Source organism: Zalophus californianus, chromosome 7 (genome assembly GCF_009762305.2).
Source record: "Zalophus californianus isolate mZalCal1 chromosome 7, mZalCal1.pri.v2, whole genome shotgun sequence".
Taxonomy (NCBI): domain Eukaryota; kingdom Metazoa; phylum Chordata; class Mammalia; order Carnivora; family Otariidae; genus Zalophus; species Zalophus californianus.
In genome coordinates this window covers 127496975-127520308 of record NC_045601.1, presented here as the reverse complement: position 1 = coordinate 127520308, position 23334 = coordinate 127496975, and the positions used below count along the sequence as shown (strand labels likewise).

At 40.6% G+C, this 23334-nt stretch overlaps 1 protein-coding gene across 1 annotated transcript in view; it reads right to left on the bottom strand.

The window, feature by feature from the left end:
• Window positions 1-23334, bottom strand: part of BMP6 (bone morphogenetic protein 6) — a 159976-nt gene that overhangs the window by 15938 nt on the left and 120704 nt on the right. Inside the window, exon 2 of the mRNA XM_027601685.1 lies at window positions 13427-13619. Within this exon, the coding sequence (XP_027457486.1) occupies window positions 13427-13619 (193 nt within the window). The remainder of the gene's footprint in view (window positions 1-13426; window positions 13620-23334) is intronic.

Here is a 23334-nt window from a genome sequence, read left to right as displayed (position 1 = left end):
CGTCTGCCTTCAGCTCAGGTTGTGATCCCAGGGTCCTGGGATCGAGTCCCGCATTGGGCTCCCTGCTCAGCAGGGAGTTTGCTTCTCTCTCTGCCTCCCCGCTCTGTCTCTCATGAATAAATGAATAAAATCTTAAAAAAGAAATTGGTTATAAGGCGCTTTCATGCATTTTGCTTTCCTTAAAACAACCCTGAGAGCTGGTAGAATATCATGATCCCCATTGTACGGCTGGGGAATCAGACTCAGACTTGAGCTTGCAGCCATGCGACCTCGGTCAAAAGCTAGTGAGAGCACTAGCTAGCGGAGAGAAGCCCGCAGCCTCAGTTTCTCATTCCAGCATGCTGCCGCTTGAGATTAAGAAAGACCACCTGTGGCAAGTGAATGCAATTTCTCTCTACCCCATCAGATACTTGTGAGGCCCGCGTTAAATGTCTCAGATGTCGGAGGGGAAACAATTTTTCCTGTTTACATGGCTTAGAGTTAGAGGCAGCTCTAGTGTCATCTTTTCCAAGCTTAAAACAGTAGGTACAGCGAAAAGGAGTTTACTCAGCTGCTGACCAGAGTGCGCAGGGGGCCACGGCGGAGGCCTGCCATGGGTAAAGTGCTCTCCAACGACGTGCATGTGTCATACCTCCTGTTGACAAACTACCCCCGGCACCGAGGTAACTGTGAGCAGGGAGGCAGGGGGTGTGCATGGAAAACAGCGAGAGGGGACTGCAAGTGCAAAGCTTTGAAGTGAAGATATAAAAAGACATAAATTCTGGAAATTCAGAGAAGACCCTCATCCAGGAATAACACAGACACTGTGGGAAAAGTGGCCCCAGTCCCAAAGGCAGCCCGGGCATGTCTGCGTCGGAACAGCACCCTCCGGAATGAAGACACGGTGAGACTCCCAAGGCGCCAAGCTGCACCTGAGGGAAGGGGGTCACTGCTTATGGAGCTTGGGTGACGCACCTGGCAGATGATACTTGAAGACTTGTCACGAGGATGCAGAAAATTACAGTCCAAGATAGGAGTGTGGCAGAGCTGGTACAAAGAGCTAGAATGAGCTTTTTTTTTTTTTAAAGATTTTGTTTATTTATTTGAGAGAGAGAGAAGAGAGAGAGAGAGAGCATGAGAGAGAGGAGGGTCAGAGGGAGAAGCAGACTCCCCGCTGAGCAGGGAGCCCGATGTGGGACTTGATCCTGGGACTCCAGGATCATGACCTGAGCCAAAGGCAGTCGCTTAACCAACTGAGCCACCCAGGCGCCCTAGAATGAGCTTTTATTTGGAAAAAGTAGTGTTGATGAAAAAGGAAATGGGAGTCTATTACAAGAGAAAGTGCGGGCTGGGACAGAAGTCCATCGTCCCAAAAAGGAGAGAAACAGAGAGAAGGAAAAAAGGGCATGAATTAAAGGGGAAAACATGAATCCATTAAATTTTTTTTTATTTTTAAAGATTTTATTTATTTATTTGACACAGAGAGAGAGACGGCGAGAGAGGGAACACAAACAGGGGGAGTGGGAGAGGGGGAAGCAGGCTCCCCGCTGAGCAGGGAGCCCGATGCGGGGCTCGATCCCAGGATCCTGGGATCATGACCTGAACCGAAGGCAGATGCTTAACAACGGAGCCACCCAGGCGCCCCCCCTTTTTTTCATTTTTTATTTTTATTTTGGAAAACGTAAATCCAAAACTAAACTTGGGGTAAAAATGGAAGGCACTAAGGAGGGTGCAATTGTGAGATGGAAGGAATGAAATCCACAGGGCAAGTGGGGACTCGTGGATGCAGGCAGCCTGGCCTTCTCTCCTGCCTGCTCCTCAGACACGCTGGGTCCCAGGGCAGCTGAGTTGTTTCTCCACCACCTTCCCTGACTGTGCAACGAGAAGAACGCTGGTCCTCACTGCCTAAGAGACCAGGGGCATACACAAACGCAGGCAGACAGCTGAGCCCAGAAAGATGAGAAAAAACTCTGTGGCTCACCAGCAGTGAGGCAGCCTCAAATTTTGATGTGTATGAAATCTAGGATGCTCAGGTCCATGGAAGGAAGAAGAGGTAGAGCATGCACTTAAAATAACTGGACAAAATAGAAGAGGAGCAACAAATATTTACTGTGTGCCTTCAATATGCGGGATGCACCAAGAGCCTCTCCTTTATTCCTTGGGGGCCCCAAAAAGGCAGGTCCTACTACTATCTCTCTTCTACAGCTGAGGGCATGGAGCCTACAGAGGTTAGGTTTAGGAAGGTCGCACAGGTATTAAGTGGGGTGACCAGAACTTATAATCAGAGCCCACACTCTTTGCCACCACCTATCTAAACAGCTGAGTCCAGAAGAGCACAGGGCACAGGTTGAAAATCCTGAACAAGGGCTCAGAATAAGGTAAGGGATCAACTGCACTGTGCACAGATACCAACATCGGCTAAATACAGAACCACGTTAAGATACTCAGAACTGGCACGTGATCGGAAATCATGAGCAGGTTCTCCCATCAAGGCCAGGGTCAGAAGGGGTGAAAGGTATGTGCCGGAAGGGACCAAAGACGGCTGCTGCCTGCTGCTGGAACTCCCGTGACCTTCCCAGTCCTGCTCCACTCTTCCTCCCATGCAGAAGATTCTCTGTCTAGCCTGAGAACACTACCGACACGCATTCACACCGCCTGAGGAACTTAAAGAAACAAAAAAAGAATGACAGAATTACAGCTTTAGGGAACAAACTCATTGGCTCACCCTTGGTGCTTCCTTCCAATACATGAAAGTCAGTGAAATGGGTTGGGTGTGACCCACATCTGTTGACCTTGTCAATGACAGATAGCCTGCGTAGTCTCTTGACTGTGAAAGTGTAGCCGCCAGTAAGAGGCACCTGATTCTGCCATGTAAAAAAATAAAAAATAAAAAAAAAACAGGGGTTCCCTTCTAAATCTCACTTCAGCACCATCAAGATCTGTTGCTCTTATCTAAAACATGTGTCACCAGTGGATAAAGAATCTTAAGGTCTGGCCAAAGTGACCACCACGACAGGATTATTTGGATCTTCCTATTGGGATGACTGACATGCTCAAGTTAACATACCATGAAAGAAAATCCTGAAACCAGAGAGAGGATTTTGAAAGAATTTACTGCTTATTTTGTTCTCTATCGTCTCACAGAACCCCATGTTTCATGATGAATATGCATTCTATCTTCAGGAATACAATAATTTTATGTTCGGTGTTATCCCACTTGAGGGCATGAGTTCCCTCCTACTGTTATCTTCCTGGGAAAATTAAGTTGTTAACAATTAATAAGTCTAACAAGAGATTTCTAGAAAATCTAGAAGTTTCTAGCAAATTTCACGCTGGAGCTAGAGTTGACTGACCACCAAATCACTCATAAGACCTGCAGAACTGGTGTGTGTGGGCAAAGTCACCCCATGTGGTCCCTCCCAACTCAAGCCTCCAAAGCACCTGCCCTTGCAGGTGATACTCCCATCACGCTGAGAGGTAGAAAGCACCTTGGCAAACACAGTGGGTCTTTTTCTTTTTCGCCCTTGGAGAAGAGCAGGAAGTACCCGAGCTCCTAGTGGCCAGCTTTGGTCTTTCCTGACAAATGGCACCCATTAAGGTCATACTGCCCTAGACAAAGTGCAGCTCTGCTTACTACTAACCACTTTCCTCGAAAGAACTGTTCTTGATAAAGTGGAATTTATATGTTGGAAGCAAACAGATTTATGAAATATTTGATATAGTGAGCCTGTGGTCTTGTTCCTTTATTTCTTTAGAACATCACTTCACCACTAATGGTACACTGAGATATAAAACAACATTCATAGAGTGATGAACTGACTTTATGCAATGAGGCAAACTGAAATTTCAAAGAGAATGGAAGTCAAAAGCCAATCTAGAAAATTAGTAAAACAAGTGTTTTTAATTTCTTCTTACATATTGTATCATATATAGAGGATTATGTTTAAACATGTGCCACTAAAAGGATAGGAAAAAAGAAGATATTTGAAAATAGAGCACCACAAATCAGGGTAAGCTGCTACCCACACATGGATTTGAGTAAAAAGGGCAAGTGCACATTATTCTTAAATAATTAGCTAAGCTCTCGTTCATTTTATGCCACTTGATATTAACCAATTTCACCTCAAGGATTAGCAAGGTATACAGAGATGTTTCAAATATCAAAGACAACTTAGCTCTGTATGGAATACTTCATCTTCAACAAACAAATACAAATCACTCTGAGGACAGAATATGAACCTAGCTAGCCCTTACGTGGTGTTTCCTACACAGACGCTTTTAATTATGCTAACTCCTCACAACCACCATAAGAGATAAATACTATTCACGCCATCACAGGCTTACAGATAGGGAAATTGAGGCACAAAAAGGATAAGTAGCTTGCTCATAGTCCTAGAGCCAGTAAGTACAGAGGGAGAAATTGAACCCAGGCATCTCGGCTCCAGTGTTGCACCCACATTCATCGTCATAGCAGTGGTTCTCAAGCTCAGCCTATGTTGGAATCCCCTGGAGGACTTAGCACACAGACCGCTGGGCCCACCCCCAGAGTCCCTGGGGTGGGGGCTGAGAATTTGCAATTCTCAGGTTCCCAGGTGATGCTGCTGCTGGTCTGGGAACCACACCGTGAGAGCCACTGACCTACAGCATAGTCCTGCTCCCTTAAATATGACTAGTATTACCCTCACCTGGTTTTTAGACTTCAGGTTCAAAGCTAATTGCTCTCAAGATTTCTTGCTCCTCTCCCTCAAATAGTACAAAGCAAGTGTAGAATGCTCCACAAGTAAATGTTTGATTGTCTTATGGATGGGCCTTACCCTCAGGGAGTTATCAAGTTAGACCAATAATCAGAATCACAAGTAAGATCAAGTCCAAAGCAGCAGTATTATTAGAAGGCCTGCTTCTCTGTGTCCAAGACAGGGAGGGAGGGAGAGAGCAGGTTACTTTATGCAAATTCACGGCTACCTAACCTGACCTCTTTGGCCACATAAACAAAACAATGTTCTCCCTCACTGGGAAACATGCCCTAGTGATCAAGCACAGATTGAGGAGTTCTGTCACATTTTAAACGTGTGCAAACGTTATGTTTTATTTTCATCGCCAGTCCTACATTTCCATATCCTGTACAATATGGGGAAACAGAACAGGAAAAATGCTGTTCATTTGGGACTTTAAAAAAAAAAAAAGACATCTCCCAAGATAATCTTAGCTACTACCATGGCCGCCTCCCACAAGGCTGGACATCCTGATAAGATGCACGTAACTAAAGCAATGTGTTTCTGGGAATGCATACTACAGAAGGCATAGTTTCCAGGAATAAAGATGGATTTTCTTTTCTCTTCCATGTTTACCAAGTGGGTAAACCGTCCCCAAACAACAGTTTCTCTTGCCCACCACTCCCTGACTCCTCCTCTCCCCCAAATGCAGCATTCTTTTGAGTGTATACACCTCTTTATGATAATCTTAATTCCTCTCTGCAATATTCTCTTCTACACTGTGCCTCTGTAAAGAACAGAACTTAGGCTAAGGAATAAGGTTTGGTAGCTGCTTGCACTTTTTGTTTTAATTTCAGGTAGATCATTCTAGGTATAACAGGACTTGACTAACGAGACAAGACTAACCAGTTACATAACCTGAGCTGTGGGTCAGTTGTAGTACCCCTTTTTTCAGGGGCAAAGGAACAAATACAGAAACACTCAATGCTTACCTGAGGCCCACACTGAGCGTGCCAGAGATTATCAAATCAGAAAGTAAGATTTCAGGAGTCGCTGAGGATCAAACTTGTGAAAGGCAGATATGGAAAGAGAAACAGGTGCAGCTGAGCACAGCGATAAGAGGCTCTGATTTCCTTCTGCCCCAATTACAATAAGGTTCTCCTCTCCTGGCTTTCTCAAATTTGCCCTTCTCTTCAAAAAAGAACACAGTCTCAGGTATCTCACTTATACCTCAGTGAAGATAAAGGTTCATGTTGCTTCACTTCAGCAAGCAGCACTGAAAATCCAACAGCATTTGTAGAACAATCAATCCATAAGAAATGCTATTCTAAGGAAATTACTCTTCTAGATCCTGGAACGGGATCAACTGCCAGGTTCGGGTCTTGTTTCCCAAACTACACCATTTGGTTAATGGATCACATATCAACATTTGTGGAGATTCATTATAAAGATTTCAAAATAAAAATAATAAAAATCCTATGTTTCAAAGACATAGCCTTCTGGTTATGATGTATCACACTAACACTCCTGCTAAGGACAACTGAAAAAATAAACTTGTTTGTTGTCATCTTAGAGCAACCAACACAGTCAACACTTGATGGGTCAAGATCACAGAGAGAAGAAAAATACATGGAGGTGAGCCCTGCATTTGTCTCATCCTTGTATTGCCTTTTCATTTCAGAGGATTTGATCTTTCTTGGCATGATGCATGAGTATCAAACAGAAAGGAGCAGCAGCCTAGAGCCTGGAGTAATATCACTGGCTAGGAACAAAAATTGGAGCTTCAGGAAGCTTGGACCTGAAGGGCTAAGGTCCCAGGGGGAAAGGGGCTGCATAAAAGTGAACTCAGAAGTTTGGGTTCACTTCCTATAAGACCTTGGCTCTTCAAGTCCTGGCTGCCTTGAACTCCAACATTTCCATCTGAGAGATTTGCCAAATATTAGGCTGTGCATGCATGGAGTAGGAAGCTGAGAAAACAAGCAGAAAGAAACTGCTTAGAGGACAAAAAGCTAAGCAGAGTTTTTGGCAGTTTCTCAATGCTGGGGAGTTAAAAATTGGAGTTCAGAGCCCACCAAGGAAGAGAGAGGCTCTGGTAAACATCCTAGACCTTCAGCTGAGACCCCTAAACGGCTAAACTTTAGGAGAAAGGGAGAAACCAGAAACAGATAATCCTTAACAGATCCTTAAATACCCCAACTGGAACAAAAGAATGAGGCCATCGCCCTGCATTTTGTCTGCCTTCCAGAAGAAAATGAAATCCACTCTGGAAAGAGATAACAGTATCTATAAACATTTTGCATAGATAATGACCAGAATTTAATTAAAGAAATTATCAGGCATTCAAAGAAATAAAACCAAATGAGGAAAAATCAAGGGAACAAATAGATAATGGGAACAGACCCATAGGTGATCCAGGCAATGGAGTAATCAGACATGATCCTTGAATCTAGCCTTATATAAAAAGGATAATAAATCACAAGTGGGCTTGTTCCAGGGATGGGAGGTTGGTTTAATCATTGGAATCATTGGAAATTATTTAATGTAGTATATCACATTAATACTTAGGGAAAAATATCAGAAATTTTTTAAATAAAATTCTGCACCAATTTCTAATATTAAAAACTCTTAGCAAGCTAGAAATAGAGAACTTTTTTTTAAAGATTTTATTTATTTATTTGAGAGAGAGAATGAGAGAGAGAGAGAGAGAGAGAGAGCATGAGAGGGGTTTGGGTCAGAGGGAGAAGAAGACTCCCTGCTGAGCAGGGAGCCCGATGCGGGACTCGATCCCGGGACTCCAGGATCATGACCTGAGCCGAAGGCAGTAGCTTAACCAACTGAGCCACCCAGGCACCCAAAATAGAGAACTTCTTTATTCTAGTAAAGAGTATCTACAAAAACATTTTTAGCAAACGTCATCCTTAATGTTAAAATCTTAAATCTTTCTTCTATTAGATTCAAAATCTGATATGGATTTCTAATCTGAGACAAAATTTTGAATCAAATTCAAAATTGTATTGGATGGGGCGCCTGGGTGGCTCAGTCGTTAAGCATCTGCCTTCGGCTCTGGTCATGATCCCAGGGTCCTGGGATTGAGCCCCGCATTGGGCTCTTTGCTCAGCGGGGAGCTTGCTTCTCCCTCTCCCACTCTGCCTGCTTGTGTTCCCTCTCTCACTGTCTCTCTCTGTCAAATAAATAAAATCTTTAAAAAAAACAAAACAAAACAAAACAAAAAAAAACCCAAAATTGTACTGGATGTCCAGTCAGCACAATAAAAGAAAAATAGAGGAAGAAAAAATATAATAATTATAAAAGAAGAAATAAAACTGATATTTATAGATATGATTATATTTATAGAAATTCCAAAATTTTGTACAAAAATTTGTTAGAATGACTATGTGAATTTGCAAGGTTGCTGGATATAAGAGCAATATACAAAAACCAATTGTATTTCTATATGGGAGCAAAAACAAGTAGACACCAAAATTTTTAAAAGCTAATAATACTATTTACAATAGCATAAAAAATCTTCAAAACCTGGAATATTCTAATGATCTATAATAATTCTAATGATCTATAAGTTAAAATATTCAAGACACAAAAAATTATAAAATATTATTCAGAAAAGTGAAAGAAAGCCTAAATAAATGCCACAGTCTTAGATTGGAACATTCTATATTAGCCAGAGTCAATTCTTCCCAAATTGATCTCTAGATTTAATGCAATTCCAATCAGAAACCCAGCAAATTTCTTCGCAGAAATTAAAATGCTGATATTACAATTTATGTGGGAATGCAAGAAAGTCTCAAAATTTACACACCAGTTATCAAGCCTTCTTATAAAACAAAGAGAATGAAGAGTATAAAATTGGTACAAGAAAAAGTCAACCAATGGAACGGAATACAGGTCTTAGAACCAGACCCACACATACATGGTCACCTGATTTATGACAAAGATGCCACTGAAGTGCATGGAAAAAGGATAGTATTTTCAATAAATGATACTAGGTCAATTATGTATTTCTATTCTTACACAACTAGGCTATTTAATCTACTTCACTAGTTCACTTAGGATCTCAAATATCTACTACTCTAGTTAGCTCATTCTGCTGAGCTAAAAACTTTCATATCTCACTGCCTCTTGGGCGTCTACTCCTGTCTCAAACATGTCCAAACCTGAACTCATTCTCATTCCCCTTCCCTCACTTATTCCTGTGTTCTCTATCTCTGTGAATGGTTCAGAGGAACATGATCAAAAGAAAAATTCTGGCAAAATGTGTTTTTGCCCTTTGACAGTTATGTTCTCTCCTGAAACAATTACATTCTATCCGTAAAATAGGTCATAAATGGTGAACTTTGTCAAAAATTTAGCTTAAGCAATAATTCAGTCTGGGATTGTTCCCAGGGACTCTACTAACATGGCTTCTGGGTGACCTAAAGAAATCTCTCAGTTTCAAAATCCATCTCTAATGCAGCATTGCCCTGTTCCCTTGATTCAAAGATGCATTTCTTCACATCCTAAGGATAATGAAGTTAAAACATGTGAACTAAAAAAAGAAAAAGAGAAAGAATGCGAGAAAAAAAAAAACTTTGTTTCTAAACAGAGGAGTAGGTTGTGATATTGCTTACACCAGGAGGAATTGCATTTTAAATTTGGGAATTAATTCTTGCTCTACATGTCTTCCACAGACTGCACCATGATAGAATGCAGAAAAGTTATCATGTACACAGAAGACAGACCATCACCGCCAGCGATGCAAATGCCAAAACATATAGAGTAGAACATGGAATTTCAAAACTAGCAGGAGCAAGTGGGCTAATTCATGTACCAAATAGGGCTATCTTTCAGACACTGAAAACATTTCTGGCTGGCTTTCAAGAGATGCTGTTTGACTTTGACTTCTAATTATATGAAATTCAATTAAGAACACTAAAAGAGTGTCTTTAACCAAATAAGAAATGTAGATGAAAACAGTATTCTTGAAAGGCCTCAGAATTGCACTATTAATCTGAAAGGTGCTATAAAAGTAAAGATCATGAGTACATGTTCTGAAAAGCAACATGCTACCACCATAAATATAGGTCAAAGGTATTCAGAGTAGCCTTTATGCTTCAAGCACAAAGACAGCTTAGTGTGTATGAATTGTGGGAGAACATGGTAAAGTCAATGGACAAATAGATAACACTCAGAATAACTAAAATACTTTCATATAAAATTTATTCTAGTCTTTTTTTTCATCCACACCCTTCCTCTAGAAAAGTTGCTAACAGGTGAGTGATTGCTCAATAGATCAATAACAGAAAAGCCTGGTAAGTCAAAGAACCAGGGCCTGAATTCTAACTGACACATCTGCACCCCCAACAGAGCCATCTCATTGGACATCCACACAGAAACATCCTTGGGGTGTCTGCATCACAGCTAAGAGCCATCTCGTTGGACATCCACAAAGAAGCATCCTTGGGGTGTCTGCATCACAGCTAAGAGCCATCTCGTTGGACATCCACACAGAAGCATCCTTGGGGTGTCTGCATCACAGCTAAGAGCCATCTCGTTGGACATCCACACAGAAGCATCCTTGGGGTGTCTGCATCACAGCTAAGAGCCATCTCGTTGGATATCCACACAGAAGCATCCTTGGGGTGTCTGCATCACAGCTAAGAGCCATCTCGTTGGACATATACACAGAAGCATCCTCGGGGTGTCTGCATCACAGCTAAGCAGACGGAGATGAGCGACATGCCCTCAGGGGATTGCTTACCTCTTTCTGGCACTTCACCTTTATCTTGGGACTGACCCCATGTCATCGGGGTGACTTTTGGGAAACAGCAGACAACAATGCAGGCCTAATCCGGACTTGGCAAAATTCATATGGGCCATGTTCAATTCTCTAAAAGGTAACATGCCTGCCCTGCATATCTGATGGCGTCAGTGGTTAAATCCTAGTGAGGGAAGAGGTGAGAAGACTCTTTCCAAACTCTTAAGTGCTATGCAAATGCCAATTTTTACCAGTGTCATCATAAAAATATAATGATTTATAACACCAGATATTAACACCCCGTGCTACTCTGATTTAACCGTACACGTTGGGTTACTGATCCAACTCTGCTCTATTGGGGTGCTCCAGATCTTTTCAGGACTTAGATTCCATCTCATGGCTTATTCTCAGGTTTTGAATAAAGAATCAAATGTTTCCCTGTTCTTAGTCAAAGCACCATCTATTTAGGTCGTCACTTTTTTAAACTTACCTGGTCCAGTGATTTCTTATCAGTAAGAGGAATATGTTTCTGCAGAATTCATAGCAATGGCCCATCTTCCAAGAATCTTTTCTGACCATGCCCTGGGTTAGGCTTCTTAGCTGCCTTTTATATCAAGAGGCCCAACACATAACTTCTGCCTTCGCTGAGGTATGACTCAGCATTGAAAAACCTGCCTTTTTGTATTTTTCTTTTTCAAGGAGGCCAACTATTTTTGCAAAACAAACATTTGTTAAATTAAGTTAATCCATCAGATACTACAAATTTCACTTACACACAGATTAGACAAATAAGTTTCTTTACAAGCCTGGAGGATCATTGTTAGCCAGGACACCCCAAGACGGTACAGATGGGGAGATCAAACCTTCCCCAGAAGGAGTCCTGCAGTTAAATCTGGAGGCCTCTGGAAGAACATCAGGAGACAGCGGGAGGCCTGGGCTCCTGGCCCACTGATAAGAAAAGAAAATCTCCTGTTGGCCAAACTGGAGCCCTTCAAAAGCATGAAATTCTCCCAATCCTCTCCGTATTTCCCCTTCCCTATGCACAAAAGTTAAACACACCCAATCGCCAAATACTCCTATCCTAGAAGGCAGAGAAATTACAAGTCTGCTTTGACAGAGTCATCAAAGGTTGGGACTGTTTGGGATTTTGTTTTCCAGACTCACTGCTGGCCTCGAGAAAGTATGACACCACCATCTTAAGCACAAGGCAGCTGTTCATCTTTGGCTGGAGTTCAATATAAACCTTACAAATGGTCTGCTAGCTCTATTTTTTAAATAATAATAATTTTGAAAAATCCCATAGTTACAGAAATCCCAATCTGGTGTTTTCACTATAAAGCCTTTCCTGCAGAACAGAGAAAACCATGTACTCCAAACAAATGTCTGAGCCAGAAATGTACTAGTAGGTTATTTCTACCAGATAAACACAGTGGACAGATAATTAGGCAGATTGAAAATCAATGGCTAAAGCAGGCCCAAGGAATCAACAGAGTATCAATTCTCTCTGAAATATCAAAAGACAAAAATCTACCAGCGAATCATTTATTATTCCAAAAGAGGCCCTTAATGGTTAAGTCACTGATGATACTTTTATTTAGGGGTAAAAATCAGACATCAGAAAACCTTCCCTTCCTTCTGAAATGTTGGTCTGTTATAGCTACCACAGTGGCTATATTTTATTTTTAACTATCCCTACTAAGAACTCACATACAACCATCAGTGCATATATTCAACACCATGACGTGTCCTCAAAGCCTGGCATGTGTCTCCTTCTTCTCTGTTTCCCTCATTACACACTGGAATATGCACAAGGGCCAAATGTTGGCAATGCGCTCAAAATAAGCCTTTTATGGGGCAAGTTAATGTTCGTTATTATTTTAGGGTGCATATTTGTGGCAGAGCTTTACACACAAATCCATAAGTCCAGGAGAAACCAAAGTCATTCCTAAACCTTTGGACATCCTTGGGAAGTCAACAGACTTGCAAGACCAAAAGCAAGAATCTTGACTTGGGAGTATGAATCCAAAGCTGACAAATCCCTTGCAGAGTTTGTAGATGTGGGGTTCCCTCCCTCTCTGTACTCTCTTCCTTTAATTGTTATCTGCCTATTTCCCATATAATTGCCAGGCTGTCCCACCACGTGCTGTGTTTATACGTTAAGTGCACTAAGTATGCAGTGGTGCTAATCTCTGCATCAGGCCCACCATTCTCACCTGACTGACCCCCAAATACTAAGCACGAGTCAAGGTCACTGGCTTGCTTTCTGTGTGCTACAGGATTGAACTAGCTGTTGCAATATTTCTTCCCTTGACCCTTCTAATCCTCCAGAAATCCCTCCATGGAAGTTCTTCATCACTGGTGGACAGCCCCAAGAGCATACTCTGTTGAAGTTCTTTTGTAAAAACAGTCTGGCCTCATTTCAAAAAACAGAAATATTAGAGACATGGGTGGGGGGATAGTCTATGATTCCCTTGTATCCAAATGAGAAGAGATACATTCGAGACACACACACACACACACACACACACACACACGGATACACTGTATCACATATTTGTATATATTATATGCAAACACACAGCTTTCCACTAACTTGAATTAGTATCATTTGTAAGCACCCTTACATGACTTCCATGTATGAATTTATTTTCGCCACCCTCACCCATTATTCAAAGCGGGCACTGAGCAATGGTGGGGAATGTTTGATCCCCAATAAGGTATATATTCTCTGATCACAAAGGATGCTTAGTTAATACTGTTCGTTAGCTTGCTCAGGAACAGGAAACTATTTGGAAAATCTTCATTTTAGTAACAAAAAATTGTCTTGCTGGCTGAACACTACCATTCAGAACACATCGCTCATCGTGCTCACGTGCTGGCCCTGAGCTCCAAAGCACCTTGCACAGACACCCTCGGGGTTCATGACGGCAGGGTGAGAAACGGGGGCCAGCCCCACCCACTGGGATTCCCTGAGCTTTCATACCTGTGCGGATGCTCCTGCAAGACTTGATAAATGCTGATAAGAAAAGTTTGGTTTTTAAAACTCCCCACAACACAGTCCTTGTAGATTCGGAACTCTGCAGCCGTCACCGCCTCACCCTCAGGAATCTGGGATAAGTTGAACTTGAACTCTTTGTGGTGCCGCTGGCCAGGGGAGAACTCCTTCTCGTACTCCACTATAAGATTAAACAAGAGAGAGTGACAACTATTGTTACTTGACTAAGTGCCACAGGCTCACCTCAAGAAAGCTGCCCCGATTTCATTCGTAAGTGGATTACCGGTTGCCAATGGCTTAGGAGAGGGATGGGGGTGGGGGATGGCAAGGACCAACAGTGGCTGTGCTGTCAGATGGGCTGAGATCAAAATCGCTCATTTTACCCAAGGATTAAATGAAATTCTCAGACTTTTATTTGGTTTAAATACCTTACGTACTTGGTTGAAGTAAGTTGCATGAAAGCAAGTTACCTAAACTCTTGGCTTCAGTTTTCCTCACCTACAAAGGCAGGAATTAACAGGGCTTCTTCCCAAGGAAGTTGTGAGGATGAAGAAAACGATGAATAAGAACGTCCCTAGCGATCCTGGCCCTGGCCACCCCTTCCCGGCCCCCTTTCCTTCCTGCTGCCTGGCCCCCTCAGGTCTGGTCATCTCCCCCCATCAAGCAGTTGGCATGACCCAGGGTAGCCCTGAGGCGAGCTCTGGGAGGGGGGCCTCAGGGTGGGAGGGGGGTGAGCAGCGCGTTCGGCCTCAGCCTGAAAGATCCAAGGGTCTTCATATTTTGCCTGTTGTTCCGTAGAAAGTTTTGTGGAGGGGTTTGGGGTAAAGCTTCAGAAAAAATGCTGCTCTAACCTAGGTGCATTGCCCTCCCTTCTCCTGGAACAAAGGGAGGGCTGCTGGCCTCCGAGGCCAGGGCCCCTCCACTCAGTCTGCATGCGGAATCCAAGTCTAAAGGATAGACACGTGGAAGCGAATGACCAACAGTATACCTTGCTATTTTTTCTAATGCTTTTCTAAAAATTGGGAAAGAATGGAGTGTGAAATCTTTTTTTTTTTAAATGAAATCTTTCCCCTGCACCAAGACAAACTATGGAAAACTACAACCACTGATGATCATTTCTCAGAATCAGCTTCCAGTTGTCTATGTAAAGTCCTGTGTGAGACAAGTGGTATCAACCTCAGATGCTTAACTCATAAACGTTGCAAAAGAGAAAAAGGACTGCTCTGCTTCCCACCATAAATCCTTGACTCTTTTCTCCAGGGTTTGGAAACGTTTCTACCCTACTGTTCCTGCTAGTTTTTTTCTTAATGGCAACCGCAGTGAAATCTCATGAGCAAATTAATCCTTTATGGCAGAGTCTTCCCAGGGCTGTGGGTAGGGGGGAAAAAATCAAATTATTGGCCACCTCCAACTGCCCATTTTCTCCCACATATGTTGTTCTCCATAATCACCAAAGAAAAGCTTTGGAGATTTAGCTTCTTAAAAAAAAAAAAAAAGCCAATAACTCTTTATAAGAACCTAAGGCCTCAGTGGTATTTGCAGAAGCTAAGGAAAGCTAAGCCATCTATAGGTAGTTTAAAGAGCTTCTGAAACTGCCATGGGACTATGCTAAATCTTTTAGATTCAAGTTATCTCTTTTTGGCAGGAGGGTTGTTGTAAAAACAATAAGCTTTGGCTTGTGTAAGAGCTTGATATAAGTAAAAAAAAGAAATATATATATATATATATATATATATATATAAAAGTTTTTTTAAAATATCTAACCAGAAAGTAAACTATGGTTCAGTCCCAACAAGAGAACAGGTTTTCTAATTAGTGGCTAAGCATGAAAAGCAATCTTGTTGGTGAGTTCACCAAAGGACACCCATACATGAGGGTGTATTGCTTTTCCCTAAAACTGATCTGCCTTTTAAGTGTGATATGTTATCATCAGTGGTTAAAAAGTGAATCAAATCTGATTTCCCAAAGGAACTTTGTAAAAAACAACAACCAAAAAAAACCCCAACAAAACACAACAACAAAAAACAGTCACATAGCTTTTTTTATAGGGCCTTTTGGGTGCTTAAATTTTAAAAGCAATAAATAAAAATATATTGTTAAGATACACTTGAAAGAATGCATAAGAATTCCTCAAAGAAGTCTTTCAATTGCTATTAATATAAACAACAACTAGAAAGAAGAAATCATAAATCATGGATGTGATACAAGATATAAGACAGTAACTTAAGACATTTTGGTCATAAGGAGTAAACAGAAATTTCAATAAGTCAGAAATGTGGTAGCTAGTTTGGAGAAGTGCATCATACCCAATATGTGCAACATCCCCACACCTCCCTGTATTCATACCATTGGGTGGTCCCTCCCTCCCCTGGGGTGGGCTCTGTGACCTTCTCTGCCCCAATAAAATGCAGCAACAGTAGTGCTGAGTGACTTCCAAGCTTTGAACTTCCTTCCACTTAGGTTTCTTGGAATGTTTATCTGGGGGAACGATGGTTACCATGTAAGAAGTCCAACTACTCTGAACCTCCATGCTGTGAGGAAGCCCAAGATAACCAGAAGTGAGGCCATATGGTACATGAAGAGACAGATGGAGGGAGAGAGGGAAGAGTCCAGTCAGCCTCCAACCACTTCAGCTGAGGCACCACACCTGTTATAAAGATGCCATCTTAGATGCCCAACGCAGTGCAGATGCTGGGGGACTCCAACCTCAGCCAGCATCTGACTGCAACTGCAGGAGAGACCTTGCATAAGAATCACCCAGTTGAACGTCATCATTTCCTAAGACTGTGGGAGATGACAGCCCGTTGTTTTAAGCCACTGTGACTTGGAGTGATTTGTTACACAGTAAGAGGCAACTGACACAAGAAGAAAAGCGAGGACAGGAAAGGATGAGAGAAAGAGAAGGGGAAGTCTGACCTTGCTAGGAAGGGGAGAAACCGCAGACAATTCTTAAGGATTTTGAAATGCTGGGAGGCAGTATGTAGGACTGAGGAGGAGTCCTGGCAAATGCTCACAGACAAATGTGAAGAGATAAAGAATCTAAAAATGAGAAAATAGGAGCATAGTTCAAAGCCTTCACTTCACTACAATATGAATTAGAACACATTGCCTTATATGAGCATTTTCCTACTTCCTACAACATTATCTTGAAGCACTCTGAATTTTCTTTTGCCTTTCCTTTATCTCTGAAGAGATTCAGGAATCTGATTGCCCTCCACCTTGTTTTAAGCTCTCTCACTCAAAAACCTCACTCCACTGTCTTCTGAACCTCTCTTTATGCCTCTTGGCTGGAAACTATACCATCTTCTTCCCTTTTCCCATGATACCTCAGCCACCAGGCATTGGAGTTTGCCTGGAACTCCTTTCTCCCCTTGTCTTTTGCCTCCAGCTGAATTTACATAATGTATTTGCTGATGTCTCACAGGGACACAAGAAAGAAATGCAGTTAGGTCACTGCCTACATGGGCACTTGAAGACCTTGGTGGTAAAACTGTAATGTTTCCACTGAACTTTGCATCCCCTGCCTTCAAGCTCTAGGATTCTGGACTATTTAACTATCAGACAATTCAAAATATGAGAGGTACTGAAAGGGACCAGGCTGAGTTCTGAATTCAGCACTCAGGACCTATTTTGCAGCCCTTAGCATTTTAGCTTTTCACGGGTGGTGCCCCACGAGGTATCCAATTAAGTAATAGCTATGAGTGTTGATGAAGTGTCATACTGCCAAACTGGTTCTGAATTCTAGCTCCCCTTTTTCTGACTTATGTGATGCTGAGCAGGACATTAGCCAAAGTTTCAATTATCAGTTAAATGGCAATAATCAAATTTCTGGGGCGCCTGGGTGGCTCAGTTGGTTAAGCGACTGCCTTCGGCTCAGGTCATGATCCTGGAGTCCCGGGATCGAGTCCCACATCGGGCTCCCTGCTCAGCAGGGAGTCTGCTTCTCCCTCTGACCCTCTTCCCTCTTGTGCTCTCTATCTCTCATTCTCTCTCTCTCAAATAAATAAATAAAATCTTTAAAAAAATAATTTAATAATCAAATTTCTGAGGATTAAGTGGGATAATCTCTACAAAATAGTCAATGGTAGAGTATTTACTCAAATGTTAGTTGTGATCATCATCAGGTGATATTTGAGAATCTAGCTCTACAGACTTAGAGTATGTCTCCACTGAGCAATTCAGATTTATTCAGGAGTCTTTAGATAAGGCCAATCAATGGTTCCTCTAAATTATCTGTTTAAGTTGAAGAGATGCATTCTGTGTAAAAGGTAGTAAGTAAAATCACTACATCGAGTGTCACCAGCCTTGGTATTTGGCTAATGAATACAGTTCTGTGTTCTCTGAGGCAATAATTCCTAGAATTTTTCATTTCAAGGACCAGCGAAAATATTTTTCAATGGTAATGACCTTATACAAGGTCATCTACTTTTTCTGTTTGCCATTTGTAAAGACAATAAAACAGACAACAAACTGCATCCTTTTAACTCTATGATCATTTCTGAAGTTTCTCTTAACAACAAAGAGAGAAGATATAATTGAAGAACATATACAATCCTTGAAATTGAATAAATTTAGCTTTATAAAACTCACTCCATTCTCTCTTTCTGTCTTAGACTATACCAGCTTAAATTTCAGACCAGCTCTGGACCTTTGACCAACAAGTAAGAACCACAGCCCTAATGAATAAAAGTTACTAGTTGAGGATTAAAAATGTAAGTTATGTCATACTAAAGATACAAAAGGTTATACATATGCAATTTATGGAGGTAATGAGGCATCATAATAAGGAACTAAGGAAACCAGCACCCAACTTAAAAACCAGAATATTGACCAAGACTATGGTGCCATCCCCCACTCCTGCCCAAGAAGTATCAAGAATCATGAATAATGTCTAGCATTTTCTTGCCTTTTAAAAACTAACAGTTTTACTATATATGCACATATCACCAAATCAGAGTGTTTTCCTTTTTTCCCCTTAAAGTCTTTCAGAGACACAGTGGAAATTTTATAGGCACACATGGCACATACAGGCACGGTCACAGCTAAGAACAAAGGCAGCCCAAGCTGATGGCCATACTGCCTGTCAGCTGGTGGGGACCTGCAGTGCCATGGGTGGGCATGGCTGCTCTGTAGGCAATGAGTGACTAGTAATTCTTCTTCAGCTCTACTTCATATAAATCCATTACAAACACAGACACTTTCTCAATAAGCAGTGGCAAGGATGTGGAGAAAGTAGAACCCTTGTGCATTGATGGTGGGAACATGAAATGGTGCAGCTACTGTAGAAAACAGTTTGGCAATTCCTCAAACAAAGAATCACCACATGATCCAGTAATCCCACTTTTAAGTATACATGGATATCTGAAACAACTGAAAACAGGGACTTGAACAGATACTTGTACACCCATATTCCTAGCAGCATTCCTAGTAGCCAAAAAGTAGAAGCCACCCACGTGTCCATTGATGGATGAATGGATAAACAATGTGGTAGATGTACACAATGGAGTGTTAGCTTTAAAAAGGAAGGAAATTCTGACACAGACTACAACATGGATAAACCTTGAAGACATTACACAAAGTGAAATAAGCCACTCAGAAAAAGGCAAATATTATATGCACTTATACGCAGTACATAGAGGAGTCAAATTCATAGAGACAGAAAGTAGAGCGTGGTTTCCAGGGGCTGGGGTGGGAGGGCTGCGTAGTTTGTGTTCAATGGAGAACAGAGTTTCAGCTTGGAAAGATGAAAACGTTCTGGAGATGGACAGAGGTGATGGTTGCACAACAATGTGAATGCACTTAATGCTGCAGAACTGGTACACTTAAAAATGGCTAAAGTGGGAAATTTTATATTAGGCATATTTTACCACACAAAAACTAAAAACAGACATTTTCTTACATGATCACAATGCATGACCACACCTAAGTTAAAATGATTCATTGTTGTTCTCTAATACCTAATCCATAATCAAATTTCCTCAAATACCTCAAAAAACTGTCTTTCTGCTTTTGGTTTATTGGAATCAGGAGCCAAACAGAATCCACTCACTACACTTGGTTGTTCTGTCTCCTAAGTCTCTTCCAAACGAGCAAACCAGGAACAGAAAGAACTCCACTAATCTGATCAGGAGTCCATCTAACAAACCTACAGCTAACAACATTCTTAATAGTGGCACACTCGAACCATTTCCTTTAAAATCAGGAAGAAGGCAAAGAAGTTCATTTTCAGTCTTGGAGTCCAGTTCAGTGTTGCTAAGATTAAATAATAGTAAAGGAAGAACTCTATTCCAAATTGTTGAAACTAATAAGAAAATTTAGCGGACTGCTTCCTTGCCTGTCTCAGTGCATTCGAGCTGCTATAACAAAAATACTAGAGACTGGGGGCTGAAACAACACTTATTTCTCACAGTTCTGGCGGCTAGAAGTCTGAGATGAGGGTGCCAGCATCGCTGGGTTCTTCCTGAGGGCCCTCTTCCTGGCTAGCTCCTCACTTAGCCTTCCTTGGTACATGCATGCAGAGAGAGATGGTGTGAGCTGCAGCCTCTTCCTCCTCCTGTAAGGACACTAATCCCATCACGGGGGCTCCACCCTCATCACCTCATCTAGACCTAATTACCTCCCAAGACCCTACCTCCTAATACCATCTCATTAGGGATTAGGGTTTTATCCATATGAATTTTAGGGGACACAGAGTCTATAACACTGACCTTAAAGGTCTCACATTATTTGTTCCCTTACCTTTTGAATTTGTGGTTTGGAATTTTTGCATTTGTGTTCATAAGCAACACTGGTGATGATGGACTCACCTCATACAGTGTTGTTCAATTTCAAGTTATACTTGCTCTTGGAATAAGTTGGGGGAAATGATCTCTTCCTTCAAAGTCTGGCAAACTTATCTGTAAAATCATCTAATCCTGGTGTTTTCCTTTGGGGTAAATTTTTAATTATTCATTTTCCTTTCAATGTAGAGAAATATTCAAGTTATCTACTTCTTTTTAAGTCGTTATGCATTTTCTAGAGGTTTGTCAATTGGGGCAGAATTTATCCAAATTATTGCCGTGAAATTTTTCAGAGTATTCTCTTATTATTTAATCTCTGCTCTAACTACAGCTTTTTCATTCTAATATTCTAATATTATTTGTGAATTCCCTTTTTCTTGATTTGTCTTACTGGAGGTCAAATTTTTTTCTCACTATTGCTTAATTTGATTGTAATATTGATATTTTTCTTTTGAAATGTTGAAAGCAAAGAACTTTTTATGACTTGTTACAAATAAGGAGACAGGGTCTGTAATACTGATATTTTAATGTTTTCTGAATAGTGTCCTGCTAAGTCTGAACTATTTCAACTAAAGTTGTCTAGAGAAAAATAAAGATACAACCTGTTATAAGTGAAAATATAAAAAAGAAAAAAGAAAGAAGAGAGAGTGAGGGGGGAAAAGCACAGAACAATCTTCCTATTTAATATGTTTAGTCACATATTCATTACTTTTTCATTAACTGGACTCACTCAATGGTTAATTCAGCATGGCTTAGTTAAGGCAAAATTACATTCATTGACAATAAATTCTACATTTTCCAAATGTTTCATGCCTCCACTTACAGTCATACACCAAACTTGAAAAACTTGAAAGTCTTAAAAAAAAAAAAAGAAAAACAACAAAACAACAATAGCAACAAAAACCCCTGCCATTCCCTTGACTACTGTAAACAATTTTTTATGCTATGGCACAAGTTTATTTAATTTTAGGCAACAAGGACAGTTCTGGCTGGTCTTTCAAGGCTTTTAACAACAGTGGCTTTCTGATTTTTTTTAAAACATATACAAGGATATTTATTCATAGAGAAGCTTTGTTCGTAATAGACAAAAATTAGAAAACACTAATTGTACATCAACAGCAGACTCGACAAATTGTGGTATAGTCATACAATAGAATATTATACAACGACAAAGAACAAACCACTGCTATACGCTGCAAAATATAATCAATCTCGCTTTCTGATTTTTATGTTGCAAGCATTCAACCTGAAATAGTAATAGAGACACTAAGCTGGGCCCTCCAGCTCACTTGTTTAACACAATGAACTAACTCACTTTACCCTCTGCAGTGCACCAATTATTTCCAAATATTCATTTCCTATTAATGTTTTATTAAAATCACAAATATCGAGAAGAATCTATTTTCCTGGATGCCATTTTTTTCCTAAACTTTTTCTAAACTTTCATTTTTATTTTAAATAATGATAGACTCAAAGTAGTTGCAAAAATAGCAGAAAGGAATGAAAAAACAGTAGAGAGATCCCATGCAACATCTTCCATAACTGAGTAACAATAACAAAACCAGGAAATGGATGTTGATATAATACCTTAACTAGACTACAAACCCTACCAATTGTTCACCAATTTTTACATGCACTTTCTGGTGCGTAAGTGTGTGTATAATAATAATTCTGTGACATTTTATCACATGTATAGATTCCTATAACCATCACCACAACCCGGACACAGAGCTATTGTCCCTGCAAAGGAAATCCTTTGAGCTACCCTTTTAATTCAAATGACTTTTTAAGACTAGACCCAGCACATGTATTAGAAAGAGCTGTAGGACCAACATGAAGCACCTACAGATCATTGTTAGTAGTAAGGGTTAATCAAGTCACTTTCTATTTTTAAAAACATTTTAAAACCACTTTCAAACAGAAATACAGATGTTACCATCACTCTAGGTTAGGAAGATGCTCAGTAGCCACAACTATATACATGTCTTACAGTGGAAAAAGTTGCAGACTTCAGCTAACATAGGAGAATACACTCAAGCACTTAAGTCAATAAACACGTGTCATGAGGCAAGACTTAAACTGAATAATTGCAGCCTTGACAGAGTTCCATTAATATCAAATAACCACATTGTTGCCCACTTACAAGGACCACTATAAAGAAGCAATCAGACATTTAGTAAAAATCAATGTATACAACATGTATTTTTTTCACTATCAAGAAAAATTTAACATCTTTAACCATAAATGGGACAGCATAAAAAGAATGGTCTCCCATACCTCTGATTTTTTAAAAAATTCATTTAAAATTTTTAAATAAAAAGAAAAAAGAAAAAAAAAACAGTTCACCCATTTTTCCCACCCTCCACCCCTACCTCTTGCAACCACCAATCTGTTCACGGTATCTATGAGCTTGGGTTTTTTCGTTTTGCTTTAGATTCCATATAGAAGAGAGATCATATGGTATTTGTCTTTCTCCAACTTATTTCACATTGAGCCCTACCCATGTTGTCACAAATGGCAAGATTTCATTCCTTCTTATGGTTTGGTAATATTGCATATATATATAACAATTTCTTTATCCACTGATGGACATTTAGGTTGTTTCCATGCTTTGGTTCTTGTAAATGATGCTGCAATGAACATGGGGGTGTGTATATATTTCTTCCATTTAGTGTTTTCATTTTCTTTGGATACCTAGAAGTGGAATTGCCGGATCATAGGTTCTATTTTTAATTTTCTGAGGAGCCTCCATATGGTACTCCACAGTGGCCACACCAATTTACATTCCCACCAACAGTGCACAAGGGTTACCTTTTCTCCACATACTCACCATCACTTGTTATTTCTTGTCTTTTTGATACCAGTCATTCTAAAAGGTGTGAGGTAGTATCTCATTGTGATTCTGATTTGCATTTCCCTGATGATTAGTAATGTTGAACATCTTTTCATGTGCCCATTGGCGCTCTGTCCTGTTGTTTGGAAAACATGTCTATTCAGATCTTCTGCCCATTTTTTAATCAGATTTTTTTTTTTTTTGCTATTGAATTGTATGAGATCTTTGTATATTTTGGATATTAGCTCCTTACCAGGTATATGATTTGCAAATATGCTCCCATT